We start from the raw sequence: 26,918 nt of genomic DNA, 5'->3' as shown, positions 1-26,918 counted from the left end.
GATTAGAAACTAGTAAAAAACAAACCGAAAAACTGTTAAGTAAATTGTTAGAGGTCCAAACTGTGGTAGAAAACATGTCAGGTCAAGCAAAAGAGAAGGTCTCTCCAGCTAGTCAGACAGAGGAAAATTTGAAGAAAGAAAGCTTAGAGGAAAAACGACCATCAATGACCTAACATCACATTTTAAAGCCCTAGCAAAAGAAGAACAAATGGACACCAAAAGTAGTAGAAGACAGAAAATAATTAAAATCAGAGCTGAAATCAATGAAATTGAAATAAAAGAAACAATTGAAAAATTTGACGAAATGAAAAGTTCATTCTTTGAAAAACGAATAAAATTGATAAATCTTTAGCCACACTAACGAAGAGAAGGAGAGAGAAAACTCAAATTAATAACATCCATGATGAAAAAGGAAATATCACAATGGACACGACAGAAATACAGAAGATAATTAGAAACTATTTTGAAAATATGTACTCCAATAAAATAGAAAATCTTGAAGACTTCAACAAATTTCTAGAAACATATGACTTACCCAAACTGAATCAGGACAATATGCTCAAGCTAAGCAGATCAATTTCAAGCAATGATAGAGAAGACAGCATCAAAAGCCTACCAAACAAGAAAAGTCCAGGACCAGATGGATTCCCAGCTGAGTTCTACAAGACCTTCATTAAAGAACTAATACCAATATTCCTCAAATTATTCCATGGAATAGAAAAAGAGGAAACACTTCCAAACTCATTCTCTGAGGCCAATATCACCCTGTTTCCAAAACCAGACAAAGACACATCAAGGAAAGAAAAATTCAGACCAATATCTCTAATAAATATAGATGCAAAAATTATCAATAAAATTCTGGCAAATAGAATACAAAAACATATTGAAAAGATAGTGCACCATGATCAAGTGGGGTTCATCACAGGGATGCAAGGTTGGTTCAACATACAGAAATCTATAAATGTAATTCATCACATCAATAAACTTAAAAATAAGAATCATATGATCACCTCAATAGATGCAGTAAAAGCATTTGACAAAATACAGCACCTCTTTATGTTCAAAACACCAAAAAAATTAGAGATAATAGGAACATATCTGAATATTGTAAAAGCTATATCTATGCTATGCCCAAGGCCAACATCATTCTAAATGGAGAATAATTGAAAGCACCCCTCTAAAAACTGTAGCAAGACAGAGATTCCCTCTTTCACCACTTCTATTTAACATAGTTCTTGAAATTCTAGCCAGAGCAATTATACAGATGAAAGAAATTAAAGGGATATGAATAGGAAAATAAGATCTCAAACTATGACTATTTGCCAACGACATGATTCAATACTTAAGAGGTTCTGAAAAATTTCACCAGAAAACCTCTAGAACTAATAAATGAATTCAGAAAAGTATCAGGTTATGAAATCAACACTCGTACATCAAATGCATTTCTGTACTTCAGTGACGTATCCTCTGAAAGAGAAATTAGAAAAACTATCCCATTCACAATATCCTAAAAAAAATAAAATATTTTGAAATCAACTTATCAAAAGAGATGAAAGACCTCTACAATGAAAACTACAGAATTCTAAAGAAAGGAACTAAAGAAGACCTTAAAAGATGGAAAGATCTTTCTTGTTCTAGGAGAGGCAAAATTAATATTGTCAAAATGGTCATACTTCCAAAAGCACTATACAGATTTTTTTTGAGAGAGAGAGAGAATTTTTTAATATTTATTTTTTACTTTTAGGTGGACACAACATCTTTATTTTATTTTTATGTGGTGCTGAGGATCAAACCCAGCGCCCCATGCATGCCAGGCGAGCGCACTACCGCTTGAGGTACATCCCCAGCCCAAGCACTATACAGATTTAATGCAATTCCAATAAATTACCAATTAAATTTCTCATAGAAATAGAAAAAGCAATAATGAAATACATCTGGCAAAATAAGAGACCCAAAATAGCCAAAGCAATCCTTAGCAAGAAGTGTAAGGCAAGTGGCATCAGTATACTAGACCTTAAAAAACACTATTACAGAGCAATAGTAACAAAAATGGCATGGTATTGGCACCAAAATAGACTTGTAGACAAATGGTACGGAATAAAGGACACAGAGACAAACCCACATAAAAATAGTAGCTCATACTAAACAAAGATGCCAAAAACATACAGCAAATGGTTCTGGGAAGACTGGAAATCCGTATGCAGCAAAATGAAATTAAACTCCTATCTCTCACCATGCACAAAACTCAACTCAAAGTGTATTAAGGACCCAGGAATTAGACCAGAGACCTTGTACCTAATAAAAGAAAAAGTAGGCCCATCTTCATCATGTCGGATTAGGGCCCTACTTCCTTAACAAGACTCCTAAAGTACAAGAAATAAAATCAAGAATTAGGGCTGGGGATGTGGCTCAGGCGGTAGCATGCTCGCCTGGCATGCGTGCGGCCCGGGTTCGATCCTCAGCACCACATACAAACAAAGATGTTGTGTCCGCCGAGAACTAAAAAAAATAAATATTAAAAAAATTCTCTCTCTCTCTCTCTCTCTCTCTCTCTCTCTCTCTCCTCTCTCACTCTCTCTTTAAAAAAAAAAATCAAGAATTAATAAATGTGATGGATTCAAACTGAAAAGTTTCCTCTCAGTAAAAGAAACAGTGAGGTGAAGAGAACTCTTTTTCTGGCTCATCTTTGGTATTAGGATAAGGGCCAAAATTCCACCTTTGCCACCTCTCCCACCACTTGTGCCACTGCAATGATACCAACATTTCCGCGATTCCATCACTTTGTCACTTTGTCCCATCGTGGAGCCTTACCACACATTGTTTTTTCTGCTGCCTTGATGGTATCCCCCGTCCCCAAACATCTTATTAATTTCTCTTAACTCCAGTTCACATTTCAAATCTCAACTCACGAAAGTCTTCTGTGACATTCCTCATAGGGTTTTATTATACCACTGTGTTTTTTTTTATTATACCACTGTGTTCTCCAGTTTATTTCTATAAATTTATTGGCATGATTATTTGACAAATAACTCTACCCCATCAGACTATAATTTCCAAAAAAGACAAAATACCCATTGTTTTGTTTTGTTTTGTTTTTGTGTGTGTATGTGTGTGTTCATTGTGGTATCTTTAACATCATATAATTTATATATATATATATATATATATATATATATATATATATATATATATATATATATATATATATGAATGAACTGGCCTGGGTGCTTGGGAGCAAGGTGGTCACACAAGCACACAAACACACACACACACACACACACACACACGTGATGAGGTGTTCAGTTAATATTTGTTTAATGAATTAATTGTGAATAATTCAATAATAGCATTTGAACAAAAACATAAAAGCTAGAAGAATTCAAAGTAAGCTCTCATTCTGAGTTTCTCTAAAGTATATTAAAATCAGACATATATTTGTAGTTTTCTTAAATTTTGTATCTTCTGTGATAAATGACTCTCAAATGTTTATATTCTATGAGAAGAAAATGCTACATAATAATTTGAACTATATAAAATATTAGAGTTTAGTGTTATTTACATTTTTGCTGCCTATTGAAAATTAAATTTAATTAAGATGAAGCACTCTTAAAATGATGAAACTGGCTTTTGAATTATTCAAGTGCTAACAATATTATATGTATACAATGGCTTATTTATATTTTCAAAAGTTGAAATAGTGAACAATATTTTTTATTTCTGCTTTTTTATTTTAAGAGAGAGATAGGGTGTAATAATAAATCATATGTATTTGATTTGGAACTTTCAAAATTGTCACCTGAGATATTTAAGTAGATATTCCACTTGAAACTGGTGTTTTATCATCCCACAGGGTTAAATGGTTGTTTTTCGTCTCTTTCCTTGTGTGTTTTTGGTCTAGCACCTTGCCTGAGAAGTGCTTCACTGCCACTTAGTATACAGAATTGGTAGTGTTTAAAGATGACCCTTGAGAATATCATATAAATGAGTAGACCTGAAATTTAATTTTAGCAGGTAACCATATGAATCTATAAGTGCATAGGTGGATGACATTTAAGCATTGTTGTCTATTGAGCAGTTAGATTTGCTCCATTAGCTTCTAGTTTTAACATAAAGAATCCAGAAAATAAAAGACACTAGTAATATCCAACCAAGAAAATTATGCACAGATTTCAAGGGGCACAGTGAGAACTGCTTGAACTAAAGCAAGAGAGTAACAGCTATATTGTTCAGAAGTAATTTAATGTGCACCTAATGGAGATGCATGCTGCCTGGGTACAAATACTTTAAAAACAAAAGCCAGAAAATAAAAGGAAAATAAAAGGGCGTGGGGGAGACCTGAGTGAACTTGAATGTTAAAAAAAATAAAGGTAACCAAAGGTAGGAAAGATGCATGTGAGATACTGTGTAAGGCATCTTTACAGACGAACATTGGAATGATGGCAGTACAGAGGCAAGGGGATGCTAAAATAAGAAAATCTAAGCTAGAGAATCAAGGGAAACCTGTACATCATATTACAATAAATGAGATAATTGTCAAATACTAAAAGAACAAGATAATAGTGAACGAGAGAAAGATGACTAAGGGATGGGGATGATAATTTGGTGAAACACAGGAAGACCAAGCTGGGTCCAGCAGATAGCCCCTATCATGTATTATTGAGCATTCATATATATGGAGCATTATATTAGCATGTCCTAGGGAAACCTGAGTTTTGTGAATTTTACTTTCACAATGATACACTAGCAATCACTACTATCTATAGGTAGTAGAACATTTGTCGTGGTCCTCCTTTATGGTATCTTTCATGGTTTATTTTGACCAGAGTGACTCTTCAACTTCACTACAATATAATTAGACATGCTTTTAAAAAATATATCTAGATGTTGTTCTGTTATAGACCTCATGTTAATTGACTAAAGGCCAAAACTTACATGTACAAGTAATGACAAGTAATGTACTACACAAGCTGTAGCGATTTTCTCCTCCCTCAGAATGCTAAGCTTTTTTATATTTGTTCCAGTCCTTCTGGATGTTAGCCAAATATAAAATAGTATTTGGTACAGACAAATATTGTACAAATTTGTCTTTTTGTCCCAAATTTCTGATGTATGAATTTACATAGCCACTAAATCTTTCTGTACCTTCACTTTCACCTGTGTGAAAGTAACAATCATGCCCCCACATACCTCTAAAATCAGTTAGGGTGAATGAGACCTACGAGAGTGATGTAAACCTTTCCAAACACACATATCAATCTGGGCACAGCTGAGTCTGACTCTATAAACCATCTTGCAGAGTGCTAATCCACATAAGTCAATGCTTTCGGTGTCAGGAAACTCTCATCTCCTCCTCTCTTGGATTGTAGCCAAGAGGGAAAGTTCTAGTACATGAAAAGGAAGGGTGTCTTTCTTAGTAAGCCCTATGGTAGTTCTGAAAACTTCTGCCCACCCCTCCTTCTACTCAACCCTCACCAGCATGGAGCTTAGTGCATAATCACAGGCTCAGTTTTGAATTACCATGAGTACAGTGGCTAGAATACAGTGTGGTTTACAACTGGAGGCCCTCATGCCTGGCTGTGTTCCCAAGCACTCAGCTGCAGCCCTTGAGCCACAGCTTCTGACGAGCTCTAAGAGATTCCCAGAAAACTGCTCAGATGTCTGCATTTGCTGGCAAGCATAGCTCCAGGCATATGGTCAGTTTGAATGGCCTTGGGAATCCTCCAACAGGCTTTAGAACTTGAAAGGGCTAGGTGGTTTGATTATCATTATATCAGCCAGTCACTCAACATTTTTGACCCCCTACAATTTACCAGGCACCGTGCCTTGCACTCTAAGGAATAAAAAGAAGAAAGTCTGAGTTTTAGGCTCCACAGATGAAGATGAGCTAGATATAGCAAAGCACCTAGTAAAGTAACTACCATTGCAGTTATGAATGGTACTAATGATGGTTGAAAAATCTAAGGAGAAGATGCACTAGAATAGGCAGGGATACGTTTCCAGAGAATATGAGACTGGAACTGAATTGTAAAATTTGGACTTATTTGGGGTAAGTGGAGAGAAGCTAAGAATCAATAATATAAACAAAATATTTTTTCCAAAAAAGAAGATAAGTAAGAATAGTAATGTGATAATGAGGGTGACAAGATGTGATAGAAAAATTGTTTTTCTGTCATCTATTTAGGCACACTCAGAGAATATTAGCTGTAAATTAGCCATTATACTAGATGATGGATACAAAGTGATTAGAAAAATAGACCAACTACTTGCCCTCTTAGAGCTTACCTTTTAGTTGGGAGGTAGTTGACAAATAGTAACTCAGTAATAGTAAATCAATTACTTATTTATTAAAATGAAATAAGTAATTCTAAACTGCATGATGCGATGAAGGAAGTATCCTGATGCAGGAGAAATGTGGAGACCTGAATAGGCACTTGGGAATGGCTAAGAAGAGCCACTTAAATTGAAAACTGATGGATGATAAAGGTCCCATCACTGAAAGAGTCAAAAAGAAGCATATTACAGGCAAAAACAACAGGATACAAAAAGTCTCTAAAAAGGGAAAAGCTTAGCATATTTAATATACTAAAAGGAAGGCAGGGAGGTTGATTGCAAAGAGCCTTAGTGATTCCTTTGTAAATATGTTTTTATCACAAGGCATGCAAGATCTTTGATATCTCAATATTGGAGTACTCATACAATTGGTACTGAGAGTTCAATGTTTGTTGCCAATGACTTTTCACATTACACCTACTACAGCAGGCCAATAGGAGAAGTGAAGACGATGAATGTGATCTTGGTCATGTGGAATGTGGGAAGTGGTGTGCTTATGTACATAATTTTTTAAAAAGTTTGATGCTTGAGTTATTCATAAGAATTGGTTAGCTTGATGGTGTGAATACTTGGGTAAATTATGAATATTTGGTAATGCAGAAAAGATACTGATAAAGCAAAAAATAAATATTTGGCTTAAATTATAATGTACATATTTTTCATATTAAGAGATAACAGTACTGGTGATCCATTAATTCTTAAGATAATATATTGGACGATTACCATATTGCAGATTGAGTCCCTTATCATGGTTTTCCATTTAGGTGAAAATGGAAGTGATATCAGAGTACAGACATGGTTAGACTAGAGAACTCTAGTTTTGGTGATATTAGCTGTTTTATGCCTTTCTCAAATATCATCTAATACTCTTAATATTAAACTCATTAAATGAAAGTAAACAAGTCACAAGAGAAAAAGACGAATTTCTGTAGCATGCTTTTTAAAATTTTTTTTTATTTGTTCATTTTAGTTACACATGATAGTAGAATGTGTTTTGACATATCATACATGCATGGAACATAACTTCCTATTTTATGGTTGTACATGACGTGGAGTTACACTGGTCGTGAATTCATGTATAAAAACAGGAAGGCTATGTCCTATTCATTCTGCTGTCTTTCCTATTCCTATCACCCCTCCCTTCCCTTTACTCCCCCATGTCTAATCCTGTGACATCTGAAGAAGTTGACTTTAGTGATTCAAAACTAACTCTTAAATAACTACATGTGTAAAGTGCTTGTGTGTGTATTGTGTGTGTGTGTGTGTGTGTGTAAAAGTGATTTGAGCATCTGATTCTTGAATGCAAACATATGCAAGAAATTACTAGGACATACTTGTAATACCTAGGGATTTTATGCACAATTTACTTCCAAAAAGAATTTTTTTAAATCCAGAAGTGAAAGTAATCCCATTATTAATACATTAGAAGAATAAATCTAGAACATTAAATATATTAAGATTAATATTCTACAAATCTCAGTGTATATGTATAGCAAACTACAAAGAGAAGATTTTAAATTTTCCAATGGATTATTTCCGTTTCATCATTTTGTGTTGTTAACACTAGCAAATTGAGAAATTGGATGATAATAGTTGGATTTTTTTATTCTATCTTTTATGCAAAACCTTGAAACCTTTCATAAATTAAACTTCTTGCTGCCCCTGGGAAATCACAAAATACAGAGCAATTCCTGTGGCATCTCTTGCCATTTCTGTACAGGCCAGACATTTAGTTCTATTTAAAATATTTATAATAGAGAAATATGAATCCTTTGGCCATGCTTAGAGTGTAAGGATCCTGGTCAAGACTGTAGAACATTAATACTCTGCCAACTTGGACTACATTCACAGCAATATTGAGGCAGTTTATGATTCTCTGATTCATATTGTTGTTAGATTACATCCTTTTAGTAAAAGAGAAGTCCTTTTCATTCATATGTGTGTACACATAGAAAAATGAAGAGTAAACCTGTGTCAAGGTGCTCTAAACTTTGTAGTGCCTTTTAAAGAAACATTTAACATTTTACAGACCTTTTGTATTAGACTATGCTCTGTCTTAACTCTGAATACATCCATTGTATCAAATGGCATCTTCAATGTAAACAGAGGTAAATATGTATAAGGTCCTCCTTGGGAGGTAGAGCTATTTGAGAGTTCTTTTTTATTTTGCATATGGTATATGGTTCTGTGCCCTATTTCTGCCAATGTCATATAGAAAAGTTAGTATTTATTCTCTCTTGATGTTTTACTGGCATCTTTGAAGTGTTATAAACTAAGCATTTACTACTGGATAACTAAGCACTTCTACCCTTTGTTTCTTTAATTAACGTATCGATCTACACTGAATCTATAGGATCAAGCTTATTGAGACAGACTGCCTATTCTTCCCCCAAGAGATGGTTGCTGGTCTCCTCATGTTTTCAAATAAAAGGCAGACAAACCTGCAACACATGGAGCCCAAAGATTTCATAAAGACTTTGGCAATAGCACCTTACAGATATTTCAAAAATAGTTGTGCTTTATCACTTCTTCTGTGCCATCACATATAATGAGTCTTTTTAAAAGACTAAATACAGCTCTCTTATTTTCATTTAATGGAAGAAGTAATAAAGTTTAATTGTATACTTGAACATGGGGTGTCATTTCCAGTACTTCTGATCAATAATTCATCGATTGCTTTTGGCTCAAAGTAAAATTTGAAAGAAAATATAGCCACTGGGAGCTTATCTCACTGTAGCTTTATCATCTCTATTAATTATGCTTTTCCCAAATTTGGATCATTAGGCTACCAAAGTGACAGCAGATGGTGAGCAAACGGGACAGGATGCTGAGAGGACCAACACAAGAGCAAAGTCCCTTGGAGAATTTGTTGAAAAGCTTGCCCACGATGCAGAAGGTATTAGAGAAACCATGTTGTAATCATTATTTGTCTCAATAGAAAATAGTGAAAAGAGATTATAAGATTCTCTTGTAAAGATGCTATTTCTAAATTCAAGGGTTGAGTTTTTCAAAATATTTTGTTAAAATATTCAAGAACATTATCTACTGAGAACCTGTGACCTACAATGGTAAATGAATGACAATAGCCAATTAAGTAATGATGGTAAGCATAGAATAGTGGTAAATTCTTGAGGAAAGACTATTACTATTAAATTACTCATGGGAAAACTACGTTTTGCTATTTTTGTGTTCAAAACTATTTAAAATATTTTTTAATTTTTAAAAAGGCTTATTTGATAATCTATTCGGTACATGAAAGCAGCACTTTAATTTCTCAAAATGGCCTTTCAAATACTTGGTAAAAGATTTTTAATGAACATCTGTTGCTTGGGATTTGGATGTGCTACTTCACCAGAAGCTCCCCTGCATTTTGTCCACATTTCCCTAGGAGTTAGTTGTTGGCAACTGCCAGTATGATGGAGAGTTAAAGAGGAAACCATCTTTGGGCAAAAGCTCTGCTGAGACCCAATTGATGAAAACAGATAATGCCCACACCACACTAAAGTAAAATTAGCTCTTAAATGTCTATTAATATAAGTATGTATGCATGTTAAGAAAGTTTTTAAAAAGTAGGGTTTTTCTCTCTAAAAATGAAATATTTTTATTGTTCTATAACATTATGCATATTAGATCATTTGCTTTGTAATATAGTTTAATAAATCAGGAAAAGATCTAAACTTCAAGGCAGATTCTTTAGATATCACATACAGGAAGATTCCACATGGCAATTAGGAACAGAGTTTTAAACATGTCTGAATCTAAAACAGAAGTTACTTCCACTAGAACAATCTCAGTGAACTTATGTGCTTTATCCTCTGTTAGATGAGATTGGTATGCTTTCCCTGGGATTATTTTCCATGAATGCAACTTAAAAGTCCCCTTCCCCAAACAGCAGCCATAACAACAACAAATCCCAGGGTAAGCAAAGCAGTTTCCCCCCATGTGGCTCCCTGAAGAAGCCAGTTAATGTTCTAAGATCTCTCATTTCCTTCTGTCTGAAATTTCAAACACCCAGAACCAAGATGCTACTCATCCCAGAGACTCATTTTAAAAATTATTTCAATGAAACATTGGCACATCAGAATAAGTGCTAACACGTGCACTAATAGACCACAGTGTCATTACTGCTCACTTTCTCTTTTACAGTGAGTCCTCCACCCGTCATCACACAGAGACACAGAGACACTTATTTTTTTTTTTTAAAGAGAGTGAGAGAGGGAGAGAGAGAGAGAGAGAATTTTAATATTTTTTTTTTTTAGTTTTCAGTGAACACAACATCTTTGTTTGTATGTGGTGCTGAGGATCGAACCAGGGCCACACGCAAACCAGGCGAGCGTGCTACCACTTGAGCCACATCCCCAGCCCAGAGACACTTATTTGTGGACTTTTTTCCCCCCGCAAGGCCAAGGCCATTGTACAGTTTGTGCCCCATACCAGATACCAGTGGAGACAAACTGGAGATGATGTTTAACATGGGTTTTGCAAACTTGAGATGATGTTTAATGTGGGTTTTGTTCAACGACCATATTCTCTGACTTATTACACTGAAAAAAAAAATGTGTCTTTTTCCCCAAATTGTGCATTGGTCAGGTGATCTATCTAGATGAGACACCTTTTTCTAATTCATGTGAAGTGACATGAGATTTTGTACCTGAGGAAAACAGGGCACTGCTCACTTCTGCCAGCAGACACTATTTGGCAGAATTGATGCAGCTGTTAAAATTGAATGAAAGCAAACCAGAATATTCCAGAGGTGTACTAAATTTTTGCTAAGATGTAAATAGGTCAAACAACATACTCAGACTCCCCCCTCCCACCCACCAAAGCTACAATAGGGAAAGTCATGAGTAATTTTGCACTTTATTAGTGGCAATAAATTGCTATGGAAAAAGTGAATGCTTCAGCCTGGCATTTGTCCACTTTGGTTTTATGTTTAGGTAGAGGGAGTGAGCACTCACCTCTCCCCCACTTTAAGTCATGGCCTCATTATAGATGATCAGCTTCTCTTCATCCAAGACCTTGTCCCCACTCTAATTTTATAATATCTTCTTTGATATGACTCTCCATTAGGTCATGAATATTTTACACCATGCATTATTAGAACGAATGAATGGACATAGGTGAACCCCATTAGTGTCGAAGCCCTGACACATAATAGCACCTGAGGTTAGACACCCTTCTAGGCTGTTTCTCAGGTCAGAGTAGCAGTGTTCATTGTTGATTACTTTACCTATCTCAGGATTTCTTTCATATTTATGTACAAAAAACATCCTGGCATATCCTGAAGATTTGGCTTATTTTTATTTTAGGGATACTATATAACTCCGGAGATTTCTCAGCTTGGAACTAGATTTAGGGACCATTGTTTTGAACATGATGACACGCCTTTTTGTCTAGTAAGACTTTTCCTGATTCACATTAATCTTTTTCCTTTACTCCTATTTTTTCTTATAGGAGAATTGAGTCACCGTGTTTTAAAGACATTTTAATTCCTTTAAATTCTCATATGAAATAAGGTGCAAATAAATGAGTAAATTCAAAAGCTATATTTATTTCACAAATTTTTCAATAACTTTGCAAAAGAAAATATATTGCAGTGACAACATATACCTCTGAGTAAGAGATTAAATAACACATTCATCTTTAGTATTAAAATGCTCAGAAAAGTTTTAATCTGGGCTGGGGATGTGGCTCAAGCGGTAGCGCGCTCGCCTGGCATGCGTGCGGCCCGGGTTCGATCCTCAGCACCACATACAAACAAAGATGTTGTGTCCGCCGATAACTAAAAAATAAATATGAAAATTCTCTCTCCCTCTCTCACTCTCTCTTTAAAAAAAAAAAAAAAGTTTTAATCTCAGATATATAAGCAGTAGAGCAAGTAAACCTCTTCTATTAAAAGGCTTGCATTCTTAACACAGTATCATTTTGCTAAAGCCATTTTTTGTGTACTCTATTAATTTCTTTAGTTCTTTACATAATATTTTAATTAAAAATAAAATGATCTGCATTCCAAAACATGTAGCCATTTTTAACTTTTCCTTTTCTCTCTCTGATGTCATTCTTTTCTGCATAAGTTTAGCTTTGAGCCTAAACCACAAGAGAAACAGTGAAATTATATCCCATGTTCTCCCTTCTCTAGTATGGCTTGTGCTCAGATCTAAATTAGATCAAATTTCAAAGAAATATTTTTATCATTTATATACTCATTTAATAAAGAAAAAACATGGCTTTCAGAGATTAAGAAGTGGGATTTATCACTGTCAATTTTAAAGAGTAAATATAAATGATGTCTGTAGTTACTTATATGCCACAATTGGTTTAAATCAGCTTTGCCAACAGGCATGTGCTCAGACTGAAGGATGAGGCTGTCCCATAGGTATAGCCAAATCTATGACAGATTCTGCTTTCTTGAAATTTTAGAAGAATAAAATATCTCCCATTTAATCATTGGCCCTCTAGTATGTCTCCCATATGGTCTACTGGACCAGAGAGCTTTCAGTTAATCAGTCCATGGTCACAGTGGCCCCATAATAGACATGACATAGCCTGGGGGATATCCTTCGAGCATGTGATAGAATCTTGGGAAGGTTCTTTGACCTATTTCAGTATGACTATTAGAAATGCTCACCCTAACTAACTTCTAGGAATATAGCACCTGAGCAATGATTTCTTCCAGAGGGCTAGGGGTGGTTCCTAGGAGTATTCTTTAAAACACATGATTCAAATTTTTCTGCAAATTAATCTATTGCTATCTAAGTATGTTCTGACCATTTGAACAAATATATCACAGACTTGTGGGCTTAAAAGCAAATTAAATATCTTTTTCATCTTTCAGAAAGCTGATACATCCAAAATTAAGGCACTGGCGTAACTAGTGTCTGGGGAGGAGCCCCTTTCTTATTTGCCAAGGGCAGTTTCTTGTTATACCTCACATGGTGGCAGGGTCAAAGGAGTCCTCTGCAACCATTGTATGAGGTCACAACCCCTTTCCTGCCCTCATGATTTAATCAACTCTCAAAGGTCTTACCTTTATCTACCATCACAACAGACATGGTTTCAACCTAAGAATTTGAAAAAATAAAAAAACATAAACCTTATGTCTATAGCAATGGCTATAGGAATAAGGTGTTGCCTGCAGCAATTTTCTTACCAAAGACATTTATATGAAAAGGAAATTACAAAGGTACATTTGGGAAAGGATAGATTAAAGATTGAAACTAATTAAAACAAAACAAACAAACAAACAAAAGAAACTTCATTTCTTCTACTAACCCAGTACTCCTTGCACTCCACCATGTGTCAGAAGCTCCTTTAGGACTTGTTAAAAAACACCAGATTACTGGTCCCCTACTCTCAGGATTTCTATTTCAATAGGTCCATGGAAGGCCTGAGAATATGCATGTCTAACAAGTATCAATGTGATGCTGCTGCTACTCAATGGGGGAACAACATTTCAGATCCACTGTACTAACTAACCCACCATTTCACTACCCATTCTGGCTAGTATACTTTCCTGACTATGTGCATCTGCTCAGGAGCTTTGACCAGTGTAAATCAGAAAAAATCTCTCCAGAAATGAATGCTCAGGATTTATTATGTTTAAAGAAGTCTTCAGATACCCTCTTGACTATATATATATATATATATATATATATGCCAACCCAGACCCCCATTCTATGGCTTTTCATATATAATATTGTAGAAATAACTATTCAGCAGACAAAGAGTTCAGAAAATATCTCCCTTCAGCTCACCAAATTAATGTTCAATAGAACACTTTTCAAGCAACTTGAGTCTAAAATTAATGGTTAGAACTCTGTAAAATGTTTCAATTCACCAATTCTTTAAACTTTTATTTGACAAAGAATTCTTTTTCCAAATGAAATTTTGCCCAGAACACCAACTTATAAAACAGATTCTTGGCAGAATAGACATTATTTGTAGAATACCTGAAGTACCTGGAGAATCCTAATATTCCAACAAATACAGCTTGAAGCTCCATTTAATGCATAATAAACATGGACTACTAGGATGGATGTTACTGCTGGAAGGCATCTTCAAGGTCTAATCTATACCCTTGTCCCAGGACCAGTGCTCCTTCCCTCACTCCTTTATAACAACGAATACAAGAGTACTTGTGGAAAATAAAGGGCACGTTCATGTTCAAAAACCTCATCGCTGATAGTATTTCTATATTCAGTATTTTAAAACAGACTAAATATGACAGTTTTATCAGCAATAGGAAAATCTCTTGTTTTCACTTCCAAGAACTAGTCTGCACATCTCATTTTTTACTTTTTCTTGGAAGAGAATTTGACCCACTGCTTTGTTAGTATTCCTTCCTTTTGAGTTTTGAAACTGTGTTTTAATTCCTGTGTCCCCTAAAAGAAATCTAATATGAAGAATTATGTCACATATCCCTCTTTGTTGGTGACTTGTTACATGACTGCCTCTCTCTTTCCCAGCAGGAACACCTCTGGCAAATTACTTTCCACTTGGAGGTGGTGGTAAGGAGCAGATGTTGAATGCCACTTTTGCTTGTGACACTTTTGTTTACTAATTTGCAAAATTTGTTTTACCCCCTGCAGCTGTAAATGAAAAAGCCATAAAACTAAATGAAACTCTAGGAACTCAAGACAAGGCCCCTGAGAGAAATTTACAAGAGCTTCAGAAAGAGATAGATCAGATGATGAAAGAGCTGAGGAGGAAAAATCTGGATAAACAAAAGGAAGTTGCAGAAGATGAGTTGGTGTGAGTAGATCCTCTATTTCTTCATTTGGTAAACTGAGCTTTTAAAATTATTTATAGATTTCTAAATTTCCATCACACATTTAAGCAGAGTATTATTTTTATTCTGACGTGGAAATGTTTGCTATTTATTTATTTTTCATTTGGTTACTAAGGCTATACCTTACTTTGCTCTAAAGTGAATTAAAAGCATTTTTTTCCTATTTTTATAAATAATCAAATAAATGATTTTTTTCCTGGTATTGACTTTTTTATAATTAGGTTAATGGATTTTCTTTATTAATAGCCTGTATTAGGGGCTTTTAAACTATCAATAAATTTTTGTTTTAATAAGAATACTTTTGGATAAATAAAATTGTGTCTTAGCCAGACCATCCAAATACATTATTAGTTCAGGAAATTCAGGTAAGTCAAACTCATGCAATTCCCAGATCACTCAGTTGAAAGAAAAAGAAATGTAGGTTGAAATCATAATATTACATTGGCATAACAAAAATAGAGTTCTGTTCATAGTTTCTAAGCAAATATGTCAATATTCATCCAGTATATTCCCGTTATAGAGAAAATGTTCCATTTTGGTGACAGGGGTGGGGTTTTTTGTTGCTGTTATGTGAAGTAAATCATAGAACTCATTTCATTAGTCATGTTCTGTGAATTACATGAGAACCCCACCAAATGAAAATAATATCTTACTAATGAATTTTGAAGTTGGGATTTTTTTCTTTCTGTTTTAAATTATAAACTATGTGCCACTTTCAGGGGCCAGATTTCAATTGGATTTAGTACAGACTGAATCTGCCTCACATGCTTACGTTTCACGCTTTTTTTATATTAGCATCTCTTGGTAACACAGTTTAATACCAATAAGTCCTGAGGCAGTGACATTATTGTCTGTGCTTGGGCTGGGTGGTTACAGAGCTGCAGAAGGCCTTTTGAAGAAAGTAAACAAGCTATTTGGAGAGTCCAGAGGCAAAAATGAACAATTGGAGAAGGATCTCAGGGAGAAACTGGCTGACCACAAGAACAAAGTTGATGATGCTTGGGACCTGCTGAGAGAAGCCACAAATAAAACCAGAGAAGCAAATCGCTTGTCTGCTGCCAACCAAAAAATCATGTCTGCTTTAGAGGTGAGTGTTAGGCACTTTCAATAGTCTCTCGGGGATGGGGAGTAGGGTGGAACAGTCAAGTTGATACACATTTACGACCATAAAGAATGACAACTCTGAACAGAGACTACTAAGCAGAAGAGAAAATGATCTCTCTCTCTCTCTCTCTCTCTCTCTCTCTCTCTCTCTCTCTCTGTGTGTGTGTGTGTGTGTGTGTGTGTGTGTGTGTATGAATGTATGTATGTACGTGTTGGAGAGAAAAAGAGAGTGAGAGTCCTTAATGACTATTTTTCATTGAACCAATTAAAATTCAAATAACTTAGGCTATGGAATGTTTTTAAAGACAGTATAATTCAGTGAAGAAGCTCTTTCCTGGGAGTTAGGGGACTTGGATCTCAATAATGAGTGCCACTAACTGTAAGATTGTACCAGTCAATTTATATCTCTGAGCATCAGATCGCTGACTCTTCCATGAGTGCATTATACCTAGAGTATTTTAAAATCCCAATGCCATATGATTTTGCAGTTCACCAATCTGTGCACATGAGCAATAGCTCACTGAGAAACCAAAGCTGGAGAAAATCCTGGATTCCCTTTTTATTTGCACTGTGTTCCATGCAAACAATACTTTTAAAGGGACTGACAGGAGCAGATCAATTCTGGGTTATTTCCCCACCTTTCTCTCAAAGAGATCTAGAAATTCCAGGCAGCCCCTTTGCAGAGGCTTTCTCAAAATGTGTCTTGTTCTAGAACTAAAACAGATTCTTCCATTGTTTTCTTTCTTTTTATTTTTAAAAATTTCTTCTTTCTCTTAACATGATTAATCACTTTCCCTACAACTAAATTCAGTACATAGGATGGCACAATCCTGTGTTTGGTAAACAACTTTCTTCACAGAGACAAACCAATCTTAGCTGATTTTGAAGTATTTGACACCCATAGATCTGAACAGCAGCAGCATTCCATCTCTACTATCATGGAATTCCATCTTCAAGGATAAAACAACACTCTGGCATAGCATATGCTCTCAAAAAAATGCTTGTTGAATGCCAGTGACGATTAAATTAATGAGCCTGGATTTTAAAAAAAAATTCACTAATGTCCCTTTGTGTTAAGAAGTAAAAGGATGAACTAAATTTTTAAAAAAGCAATTTATGGGTCCCTCCTCTAAGGTGTAGCTTTGTCATTCTTGTAGAAGACAGAGAAGGCTCACTTTTTTATAATTGATGTGTCTAATCTTAACCAATTTGTAGTACACTGACAAGCTAGCAATATTCAAGAAAAAGCACCATCTGGAGAGGCTGGAGCCCAGGCTGCCGTCCTATCAGAGGCTCCAGCATGACTCATCCTGCTTGGTGACACACCAGTGGTGCAACTTACTCAGAGGGGCACCTCTCCATTTTATGGCTACAGTTGAAGAAATTAAAATGACCTGTGTGGAGAGCCTGATAAGCATTCGAGAAGTATTTCAAGAAGAGTTATAGTGGCATATAAATGGTGCTTTCAGCTCTTCCTCCCTTTTCCTTCCTCCCTTTGCAGAGGCTTTTAGTGATGTTTAAAACTAAGAGCCATTATTCTTGGGTACCCCAAGAGACTCCTGTAGCTTATGTAGTCAGTACTGAAATTCTACGTCATCCTTTCTGTCTTTTGTTTTATATGCCACTATTAAATAAAGGCTTGTTTAAACACTTATCAGATAAAATAGATGTTTACTAAATTAACATGAATAAAGTACAAATTATTTAAGGTTGCTTGTGTCTACCAAAGATTTTGCCAAGCTACCTAAAAACATCACCTGGAAAGTCCATACACTCCAATTAGGAATCTGGTTAGTCTGCTCTTGTGTGTGGCCCAATGTCCATATCCTAAAATTCACTGGGTTTATTTGATGCTCATCCAGGCTTGGGAACAGTGGATGCACTGTACTCATTGGGTTAAATAGTGAGCTATTTTTAAAATAAACCTCCATTGTGTTAGTGTCTTCAATGAAGATGATATAATTAAAAGCCAACTTGGATGGTTTGTATTTATTTTAAAGTGGTAGGCATGCATTTGTTTATTATTAAAAACTTTTATTAATTGAAATTCATTGTTATGTGCATGTACAAATATGCCACAATGAAACCTACTATTATGTATAAATATTATGTACCAATAAAAAAAAAACTTTTATCAAGCCCCTTACTATATTCAGGAAATATGCTGACCACAAAATTTATTGTAACAGCTCTCAGTCACCATGATGTGGTCCTCAGAGTAATAGTATCAACATCAGCTAGAAATGGGTCAAATATGTGATTTCTCATGCCATTATTAATTCGTGCTATCAACTCAGAAATTTTGAGGAATGGGGTGGGGGGTCCAGCAACCTGTTTTAAAAAATCCCTTCAGTGAATCAGATGCAGCCTTAAGTTTGAGAACCCAGATATAAAGAATAAACGCCATCTTTGATAACCGTCTAGTGGGAGATACACACAAGCAAACCACTTATACACTAAAGCAGAGATCATGGAGGTGAGCAAAGGGAGCCTCAGATGTCCCCAGGTTCTCAAGGGGCTTCAGAGAGGTTCTGATACTTGTGCCTAACTTAGTAGAAATAAAAAGGGGGAAAGCCTTACAGAAATAGGAAAAAGCATGAGCCAAGGCATGAAGAAAGAAAGGTTGGACATTTGAGAAAAAATTCGGTGGTTTGATAGAATTGGAATGAAACCTGAATGGGAGTGAATGTGTAGACAGCCTCCAAAGATAGGCAGCCACCAGAGCTGGAGGTGCAGGAGATTGCATTGCAAGACTAAGCCAGAGGGATGGGATTTTTATTCTGAAAACGGAAACATGGAGTCATGGCTTAAAATCACATTGGGGAAATTTGTGAAGGGTTCACATAAACTGGAGAATTGGCTTTGTATTGAAACAGTGCGAGTTTATGCTAGGAAAGTGGGTTAGGTAATACTTAAATGTCTGCCTCATCAAGCTGCTGTTGGTAACCAGGGTATTTGAGGTTGAATAGGAATGGTTCCTGGCCTCTTAAAACTTAGAAGCTCCTGAAAAATTTATACATTTTATTCTCTTACTATGTGTAATATTGTGATTAATACTGACTGAGTCAGTAAAAGAGCTCCAAAAATTATGGCACCATACCAAAAAAAAAAAAAAAAAAAAAAATTAAAAGAAAGGAGAAAACAGCATGAGCACAAACTTGGAGCTCTGAAAGTGTAAGGTGATCTGAGAAATGTCAAGTGCAGCAGTGCAGCTCATTCATAAGCCACATAAAAGTCTGCAACAGAAGATGGGTCTGGAAATGGCATTTGGAGCCTGAACATAGAAAACTTTGAATGCAGACTACTAGAGGTGACAGGGTTAGAAGGGCATTTCTGGTGATGGAGAGAAAACTGCAGGGACTGATGGGCAGAAAGAGATGAGATGAGCAGAAGAGTGAAGCAAAGGAATGTGTATTGAACCATCTGTCATAACCTTGCTGAAGAAGAGATTGCAAAGAAAGAAAAGAGTAAGTTGCTACCTAAAAGGTAAGACAGGAAGGTAGCATTTGTTGGTTCCTGAAAAATCTACCCCCTACAACAACGGAAGACAGGGGGCTAGTGTTCAACTTGCAAAACTCTGGAAGGAATTAAGATCTAATTAGTATAAGAAGTTAAAAATAAGAATATAATCAACCTTGACATTCAAACAATGATTTAATAATTATGTTCATGGCATACTGAAGAATGATTCTCTCAATACTTGGATAGTCCTTTTTCTTCCTTAAAGACTCCATTTCTTATCTTAAGTATTTTATATCCTACATAATTCTCTGTCCATTTATTCTTTTTGTTTATTTTTTGGCATTCATTTTTTTTCATTACTTAAAAGGATATATTAATTCACTCATTTATTTTCTCCTTCCTGTGTTAGCTTTCTACTGCTGTGACAAAATACCTGAATTAAACAACTTCTAAGTTTTTCTTGGCTCTAAGTTTCAGAGGTTTCAATCCCTGGTTGGTGGGCTCAGTTGTTTTTAGGTTTTTGATGAGGTAAAATATTATGGCAGAGAGTGTATAATGGAGAAGTTATTCTTCATGGCAACCAGGAAGCAGAAAGAGAGAGAGAGGCGGGGGAGGGGAACTAGGGTCCCAATATCCCCTACAAAGTCATGCTTGCAATGATCATACTCCCTTTCTCAGGCTTCACCTCCAAAGGTTCCAAAGCCTGGTGAACAAGCCTTCAACACATGGTCTTTGGGAGCATGTAGGTTCAAACTGTACCACACCTCCAGATAAGCCACGAAGAACATGTCTTCTTTCTGACTCTATCATCAGAGTCTAAAGCAGCTCCTGGCACTAAAGCAAAACATTTTTTTTTTTTCCCAGTGAATAAAATTTTGTAAAGCAAAGAAAAATAAATGTTGATCTCTATACTTTCATCAATATGTGGGAGCTCCAGATCTCTCTCTTTCTTTGTTTCAAAGCTAGATTCTATCAATGTCTAATTTGAAAACTAGCCACATCTAAAATCTCTTTAACCTCTACAGGATTATTTCTGTCTTAGTATGATAAAGAACATATTTTGATCTTCATGGGACAATTGGCTCTTTAAAGTTGCTCAACTAGAGTTTTACAAAAGAAACTCATAATTTACTAAAGCCAAAATGGGTACAGCTCTTCATTTAACCCACATGTGGAGATATTCATCTCCCTACATTGGTACAGCACTTTAAATTACCTTGACTCACTAATACAAACAAGCACTGTTGTGACCAAAAAAAAAAAAAAGATTCTTGATTTTCTGCACATGGTAGAACTTTAGATAAGTTAAAAACTGAAGACATGTAGCAAATGTCAGACTTTTAGAAGAAAAGATGAGTGGAAATCAGGGATGTAAGGACTGCCCCTGCATTTGTTATCTATGAAGAGGGGGTGAAAAATCAAAACTTACCCTGAATTAGCCAGAGATGAGAGTAGTTGAAAAAGCAAATGTCACTGGCAAAGTTTCATGTCTCATTTTCATTTATTCAACTGAAACCATTTATTGAGGAAGTTCATCTAACTACTAGAGATAGTGATACATAAGACTTTGCTTATAGGACTTGTAATAGTGAGGGAGATAGTCACTAAACTGATAAACAAGCATGAGATATGGCCATAGAGTTTTGAAATGTGGGATGATATGTAGTACATGGGTTTATGGATATATATGATCTGTGATATTGTGTGACACTTCCAGTGTGTCATCCTTAATCTGCAATGTGCAGCTCAGGAGGCTGTGCCTTCTCATCAGTCCCAGCATAAGTATCTATGATACAGTTCTATCTCTGATGTTCATTAAATAACCTATGCTTTTAGAAACCCCAGAAGTAATCAAGCTGGTTTTGTTCTGCATAAAAACTAAAATAATCATCTACGTTTCTGTGGTTTATGGTCACCCTATTGTATGTGATTCAGCTTAGTGAGTGCTAGGAAGAATATTGAAATAAAGTAATTACTACAATGGTTAACAATTACATAGTGTCACTCTGTGCTAAACAGTGTTTTAAGCCAAGTCTTCCCAGATTTTACTAAGTATGTCAATCACTTGGGGTTCTCCTTAAAATGCAGATTCCGAGTCAGTAGTTCCCCAGAAGGTATTGAGATTATGCATTTCTAATAAGCTTCCTGGTGATGCCCAGGCTACTAGTAAATGTGTAGCAAAGGACTAAATATTTTACATGAGGCTTAAGGTTTCATAGCATTCAGAACTAGAATTCCATTCCAGCAGTCTTTTCCTTGAATTCATCTTTTAATCATTGTGCCCTAATCTGTATAAAATTATTGGAAGAAGGATGCATGCTATTTTAGATAGGTGGTTGCAAAGTGACCATAAGCAGAAAATGGAGGGAAGAAGTATACCAGAGAACTTGATAACAGTACACAAGAGAGAGAAGTGCAAAGGCAAAGGCTCAGAGGCAGCTAGATATATGTACTGGGTACCATATTGAAGTGTTAGGAAGACACTAGGAAAGGAGGGTATGAAGTCAGCACTAACCCAGTGCAAATAAGAAATGTGATTTATGTGATAGGAGAGAGAGTTCTTTCTTTACCCATAACCCAGGATCTATCTATCATTCAATAGATCAATATTCAAATTTATTTACACTATACTAACTGAACTGCATGACCTTAAATAAATCACTTAATGTCTTAGTCCACTTGGGATGCTATAACAAAATACCAAAATCCAAGTGGTTCATAAACAAAAGAAATGTATTCCTCATAGTTCTCATATTTATTCCTCATAGTCCATTTTTCTGGACTTCTGGAAATCAAAGATTGAGGTGCTGATAGATTAGTGTCTGGAGAGAGCTTACTTTCTAGCTCACAAATGGTCTTTCCACTGTATTTTCACAGATAGAAGGGTTAACAACCTCCCTTGGGTCTCATCTGTAAGAGCATTTATCCCACCTTTATGTTTTCTGCCTTATGACCTAATCTCCTCCCAAAGGCCCAACCTCCTGATACAAACACCTTGGAGATTAAGATTTTCATCTATAGACTTAGGGGGAACAAAAATATTCAGAAAATAGCACCTAACTTGTTCAATTTTCCACTCATTTAAAAGATAAGCACAGGACACAGAGAGTTGAAATTCAATGGGAAAGCCTTGTAAACTGCCTGACACATATTGATATTGCAATACATGTAAAATACTAGTATTATTTATATAAAAATATAAATGGCCATGCTTGCAATTTTAATTGATGCAGCTAAACCTAAATGTAAAATGGTGATTGGAAGAAAATGAATGAGCCAGAAGTATTTTTTTTTTAAATGGTGTAAGCAAAGATATGCTTGAGCTGGAGAAATGGCAGTATTTTTCTCTCATTGATTTTCCTCTTCTAAACCAGGAATGAGTTTCATGTAGTTTTGAGACAAGCTGTAAGTTCCCAAGAAAAGTTAGAGTCTGTTCTCTTCTTATGAAACAGTCCATTAGGTTTATCCTTCCAGGTGATAGTTTCTCTTCTTGAATAACATTGCCCCTAAGATCTCTTTTAAAGCTCCCTTCTTTGAATTTTACAGAATTCCCATAGAATAAATCTGCTTATGCTTATGCTTACAAAGAACTCATGTGTACATAGCTCTGGAATTCAATGTGTCATTCCAATGTGATTTGGTGTACTATCACATATTCAGTAGTTCATATTTAGCACTTACAATGTTGTTAAATATGGATGTTCCATCTTGCTTTTAAAATAATTTTAATTCCTCAGCTACTACTATCTCATTTCTTTTCTTCGCTTGGATGCCTTCCTCAAATGGGAAGGAGAAATTACTTACAGGCTCTAAATAGAAAGACTTTCAGAGGACTAGCTAGGTAGCTTGTATCATTCTCATCTAGCCACGTTGTCAACACGATGTACTTTGTTCGTGAAGCTTTTGTTCAGACAACTCAGGAGAGACAGGGGTGCAGAGCTGGATAGGGTTTTAACCAAATGGTATTTTGATGTCTTGTTCTTCCCATACTATAGGAAAAGAAGGAGGCAGTTCAAAGTGGCAAACGACAAATTGAGAACACTTTAAAAGAAGGCAATGACATACTTGATGAAGCCAAACGACTTGCAGATGAAATCGGCTCAGTCATAGAAGTGAGTATTTGATAAAATCCAAAGTTAAAAGAGAGATGATTATGGTGCAGCCTCTCATAAATGGGAAACAAGGAGATATCTTAGTGATATAAGCAGATACTGACATTTATTTTCTCAAGGAGGGAAAATTATTTTTGTATTGTTCTACTATGATCATACCACCTATTGTTAACAGTTAGAGCTTTATCTCCTAATAGATATGGAAGCTTATGTCATCACACAACTTGTGTTTCTATTTTTTTTCCCCCACAGTGAAATGTGGGCCATTCCTTGTTCCTAGGGCAGCCTTTAAAATCTGCTTCAGTATTATATAGCACTAGTTAAAAGAACAAAGTAAATCTACAAACAGACTTTTAACATACTGTCTAATGCATTACACAGTAATATATAGTAATAAAAATGCAAATGTCTAAAAGATCCTAATAACTGTCATTTATGCATTTATTCCAATGAAAAACATTTTTTAAAAGGTGTATTCTTCTTGGTGTAAATTGGCATCATAAAGTTTCTAATATTTTTATTAAATAATAGCTTTTTTCCTCTTTTGACTAAGCTAGTACATTTTAAAGTTTCATTAAAAATTAAGTGTGTATAATTATGTCTCTTGGAAAAATTAGTAAATTCAAGGAGGCTTGGATTCACTTGATTAAAATGCATTCTCTCCTCTCTGCATATTAGTATGTTGAAGACATTCAGACTAAATTGCCACCAATGTCTGAGGAACTTAAAGATAAAATAGATGACCTCTCCCAAGAAATAAAGGACAGGAAGCTTGCTGAGAAGGTGTCCCAGGCTGAGAGACACGCGGCTCAATTGAATGACTCATCTGCTGTACTTGATGGGTATGTCATTTGTTGTTAGAAATGCCAATGTACTGTGACACTTATCCAAAAGTTTTGACAAGCAGAAATGATAGAGAATCATTTTCAAATCTTGATTTCTACAATTATGAACAAAAGAGCTACATGGCCTTTCTATGGAACATCCTAATTAGAAGAGTGTAGGCAAAGCTCTACTGGAAAAGCATCAAAAGTCCAAGTTAAAAGTGGATTCATGTCTGACTTATTAGGAAGTGAACATGGCCTTAGGCTACACTTAGAATATTACTTTTTGTTCTTTATTAGAAAGCACAGCAGTTGCCTTATTAGCATTTTAAATAATAATAATATATTAACATTTTCTGCTTCAAAATTTAGTTTTATATTCATAATAGAATAAAAAAAATTATTGTTAAAAGGTGCCTTTTGAAATGGAACCCTATACATAGCCTCTTTCTTGCTCATAGGAATTCCAGGAAGATCCTACATACCCTGCGAAATAACAGCTTGCTATAAGGGGGATTGTTGCATGATTCAGGGAGAAAAGGGCAGAAGAAAAGAGTGTTTTTAACTTGCAAACAGCCTTCCAGGTGTAACTAACATACTTCACCAACACTTTAGGATTGACAAAATAAATACAAGAGCTATTGGCCCCCCAAATAATTTTCCAAAAAAATTATTTAATGTATACCATATATTTAATATATACCATACACAAGGATATGTTTCCATACTTAGAACTTATTGTTACAAAGGAAAATACTATTGTTTGAAAATGCTGGACACTGTAATTTTTAAAAAAAAAATATATACAACTTTTTTTTTTTTTTTTTTGCCAATTTACGGTAAAGGGTTGTAGATAGAAAAGTGAGCCAGGAGTCAGCCAACCCAAGTTTCAAGTCCAGATTCCTCATTAGGGATATGTCTGTCATGTGACTTGAAGCAAGCCATTTAAACTTCTGAGATTTTTTTCATTCTCCCCTGGAAATGCACCTACCCCCAAAAGATTTTTTTTTTAGAAAATATATCAATATTTTCTTTTATCTTTATTAGTTATTTCTGTATTTTTAAATTATTTATTCTTTTTAGATATACATGACAGTAGAATGTATTTTGGTATATTATACATACATGGAGTATAATTTATTTTTATTTAGGGTCCTATTTTTGTGGTCCCATATGATGTAGAGTTACCCTGGTCTTATATTTAAATAAAAGGATAGGAAAGTTATGTCTGATTAATTCTACTGTCCTTCCTATTTCCCTCCCCACTCCCTTTCCTTTGTTCCCCCTTTCTTTTAAAATTATAATCTATTTATGTGTTCTTTTTTTATTTTTTGTTTTACTTATTACACATGACAGTACAATGATCTTAACATATCATACATTTGAATCAGGTGGGATATAATTTCTCATTTTTCTGAGTGTACAGGTTGCAGAATCACATTGGCCATGCAGTCACATATATACACACAGTAATAATAATGTCTGTTTCATTCTACTATCCTTCCTATTTCCCCAACCTCTCCCCTCCCATCACTTTTCTCTACTTAATCTAGGGTAAAGCTATTCTTTTTTTTTTTTTTCTCACATCTTCATACATGTATTTTGTATAACAATGAGGGTCTCCTTCTACCAAACATGCAATTCGCTTTCTCCCTCCCTTTCCCTCCCACCCCTCTTCCCTATGTAGAGGTAATCTTCTTCCCATGCTCTTCCTCTCTTCTCCATTTTGAGCCACGTGCCCCCCCCCCTTATATCAGAGAAGACATTCAGGATTTGTAGACTTTTTGAAGTTTATTCCAGCAATGGGGTGCAAGTTCTGTGAAAACTCTAGTTTGCTTCATAAATAACATGAAGGATTGTCTCACTGCACACACACACACCTGGTGCATATGGTTGCAGAGGCTTTGGATGATGCTGCAGATGTTAAAGAATGTTGGAGGTATTTCATAGCTGAATTGTTTAGGAATATGAATTTAAATCAGAAACTACAACACTGTAAGTAATATGTCACTATGATTCACAATTACTATCATTATTTTGAAGCCATGATTGTTATAACCAGTATATTCCTTATTTGCTTATTCACAACTCTGATGTTATTTTTTTGGGGGGGTTATTCCAACAGAATCCTTGATGAGGCTAAAAACATCTCCTTCAATGCCACTGCAGCCTTCAATGCTTACAGCAATATTAAAGACTATATTGATGAAGCTGAGAAAGTTGCCAAAGAAGCCAAAGGTCTTGCACAAGAAGCTACAAGACTGGTAAGAAACAAACAGGACCATTAGCCTTTTTGAA

At 35.3% G+C, this 26,918-nt stretch overlaps 1 protein-coding gene across 1 annotated transcript in view; it reads left to right on the top strand.

The window, feature by feature from the left end:
- Window positions 1-26,918, top strand: part of Lama2 (laminin subunit alpha 2) — a 566,319-nt gene that overhangs the window by 435,933 nt on the left and 103,468 nt on the right. The window contains exons 35-40 of the mRNA XM_076858266.2: window positions 9,115-9,226; window positions 14,919-15,081; window positions 15,995-16,205; window positions 23,680-23,796; window positions 24,475-24,638; window positions 26,746-26,884. Coding sequence (XP_076714381.2) covers window positions 9,115-9,226; window positions 14,919-15,081; window positions 15,995-16,205; window positions 23,680-23,796; window positions 24,475-24,638; window positions 26,746-26,884 — 906 coding nt within the window. The remainder of the gene's footprint in view (window positions 1-9,114; window positions 9,227-14,918; window positions 15,082-15,994; window positions 16,206-23,679; window positions 23,797-24,474; window positions 24,639-26,745; window positions 26,885-26,918) is intronic.

This window comes from Callospermophilus lateralis, chromosome 6, assembly GCF_048772815.1.
Source record: "Callospermophilus lateralis isolate mCalLat2 chromosome 6, mCalLat2.hap1, whole genome shotgun sequence".
Classification (NCBI taxonomy): domain Eukaryota; kingdom Metazoa; phylum Chordata; class Mammalia; order Rodentia; family Sciuridae; genus Callospermophilus; species Callospermophilus lateralis.
This window is presented reverse-complemented; position numbering and strand designations above follow the sequence as displayed.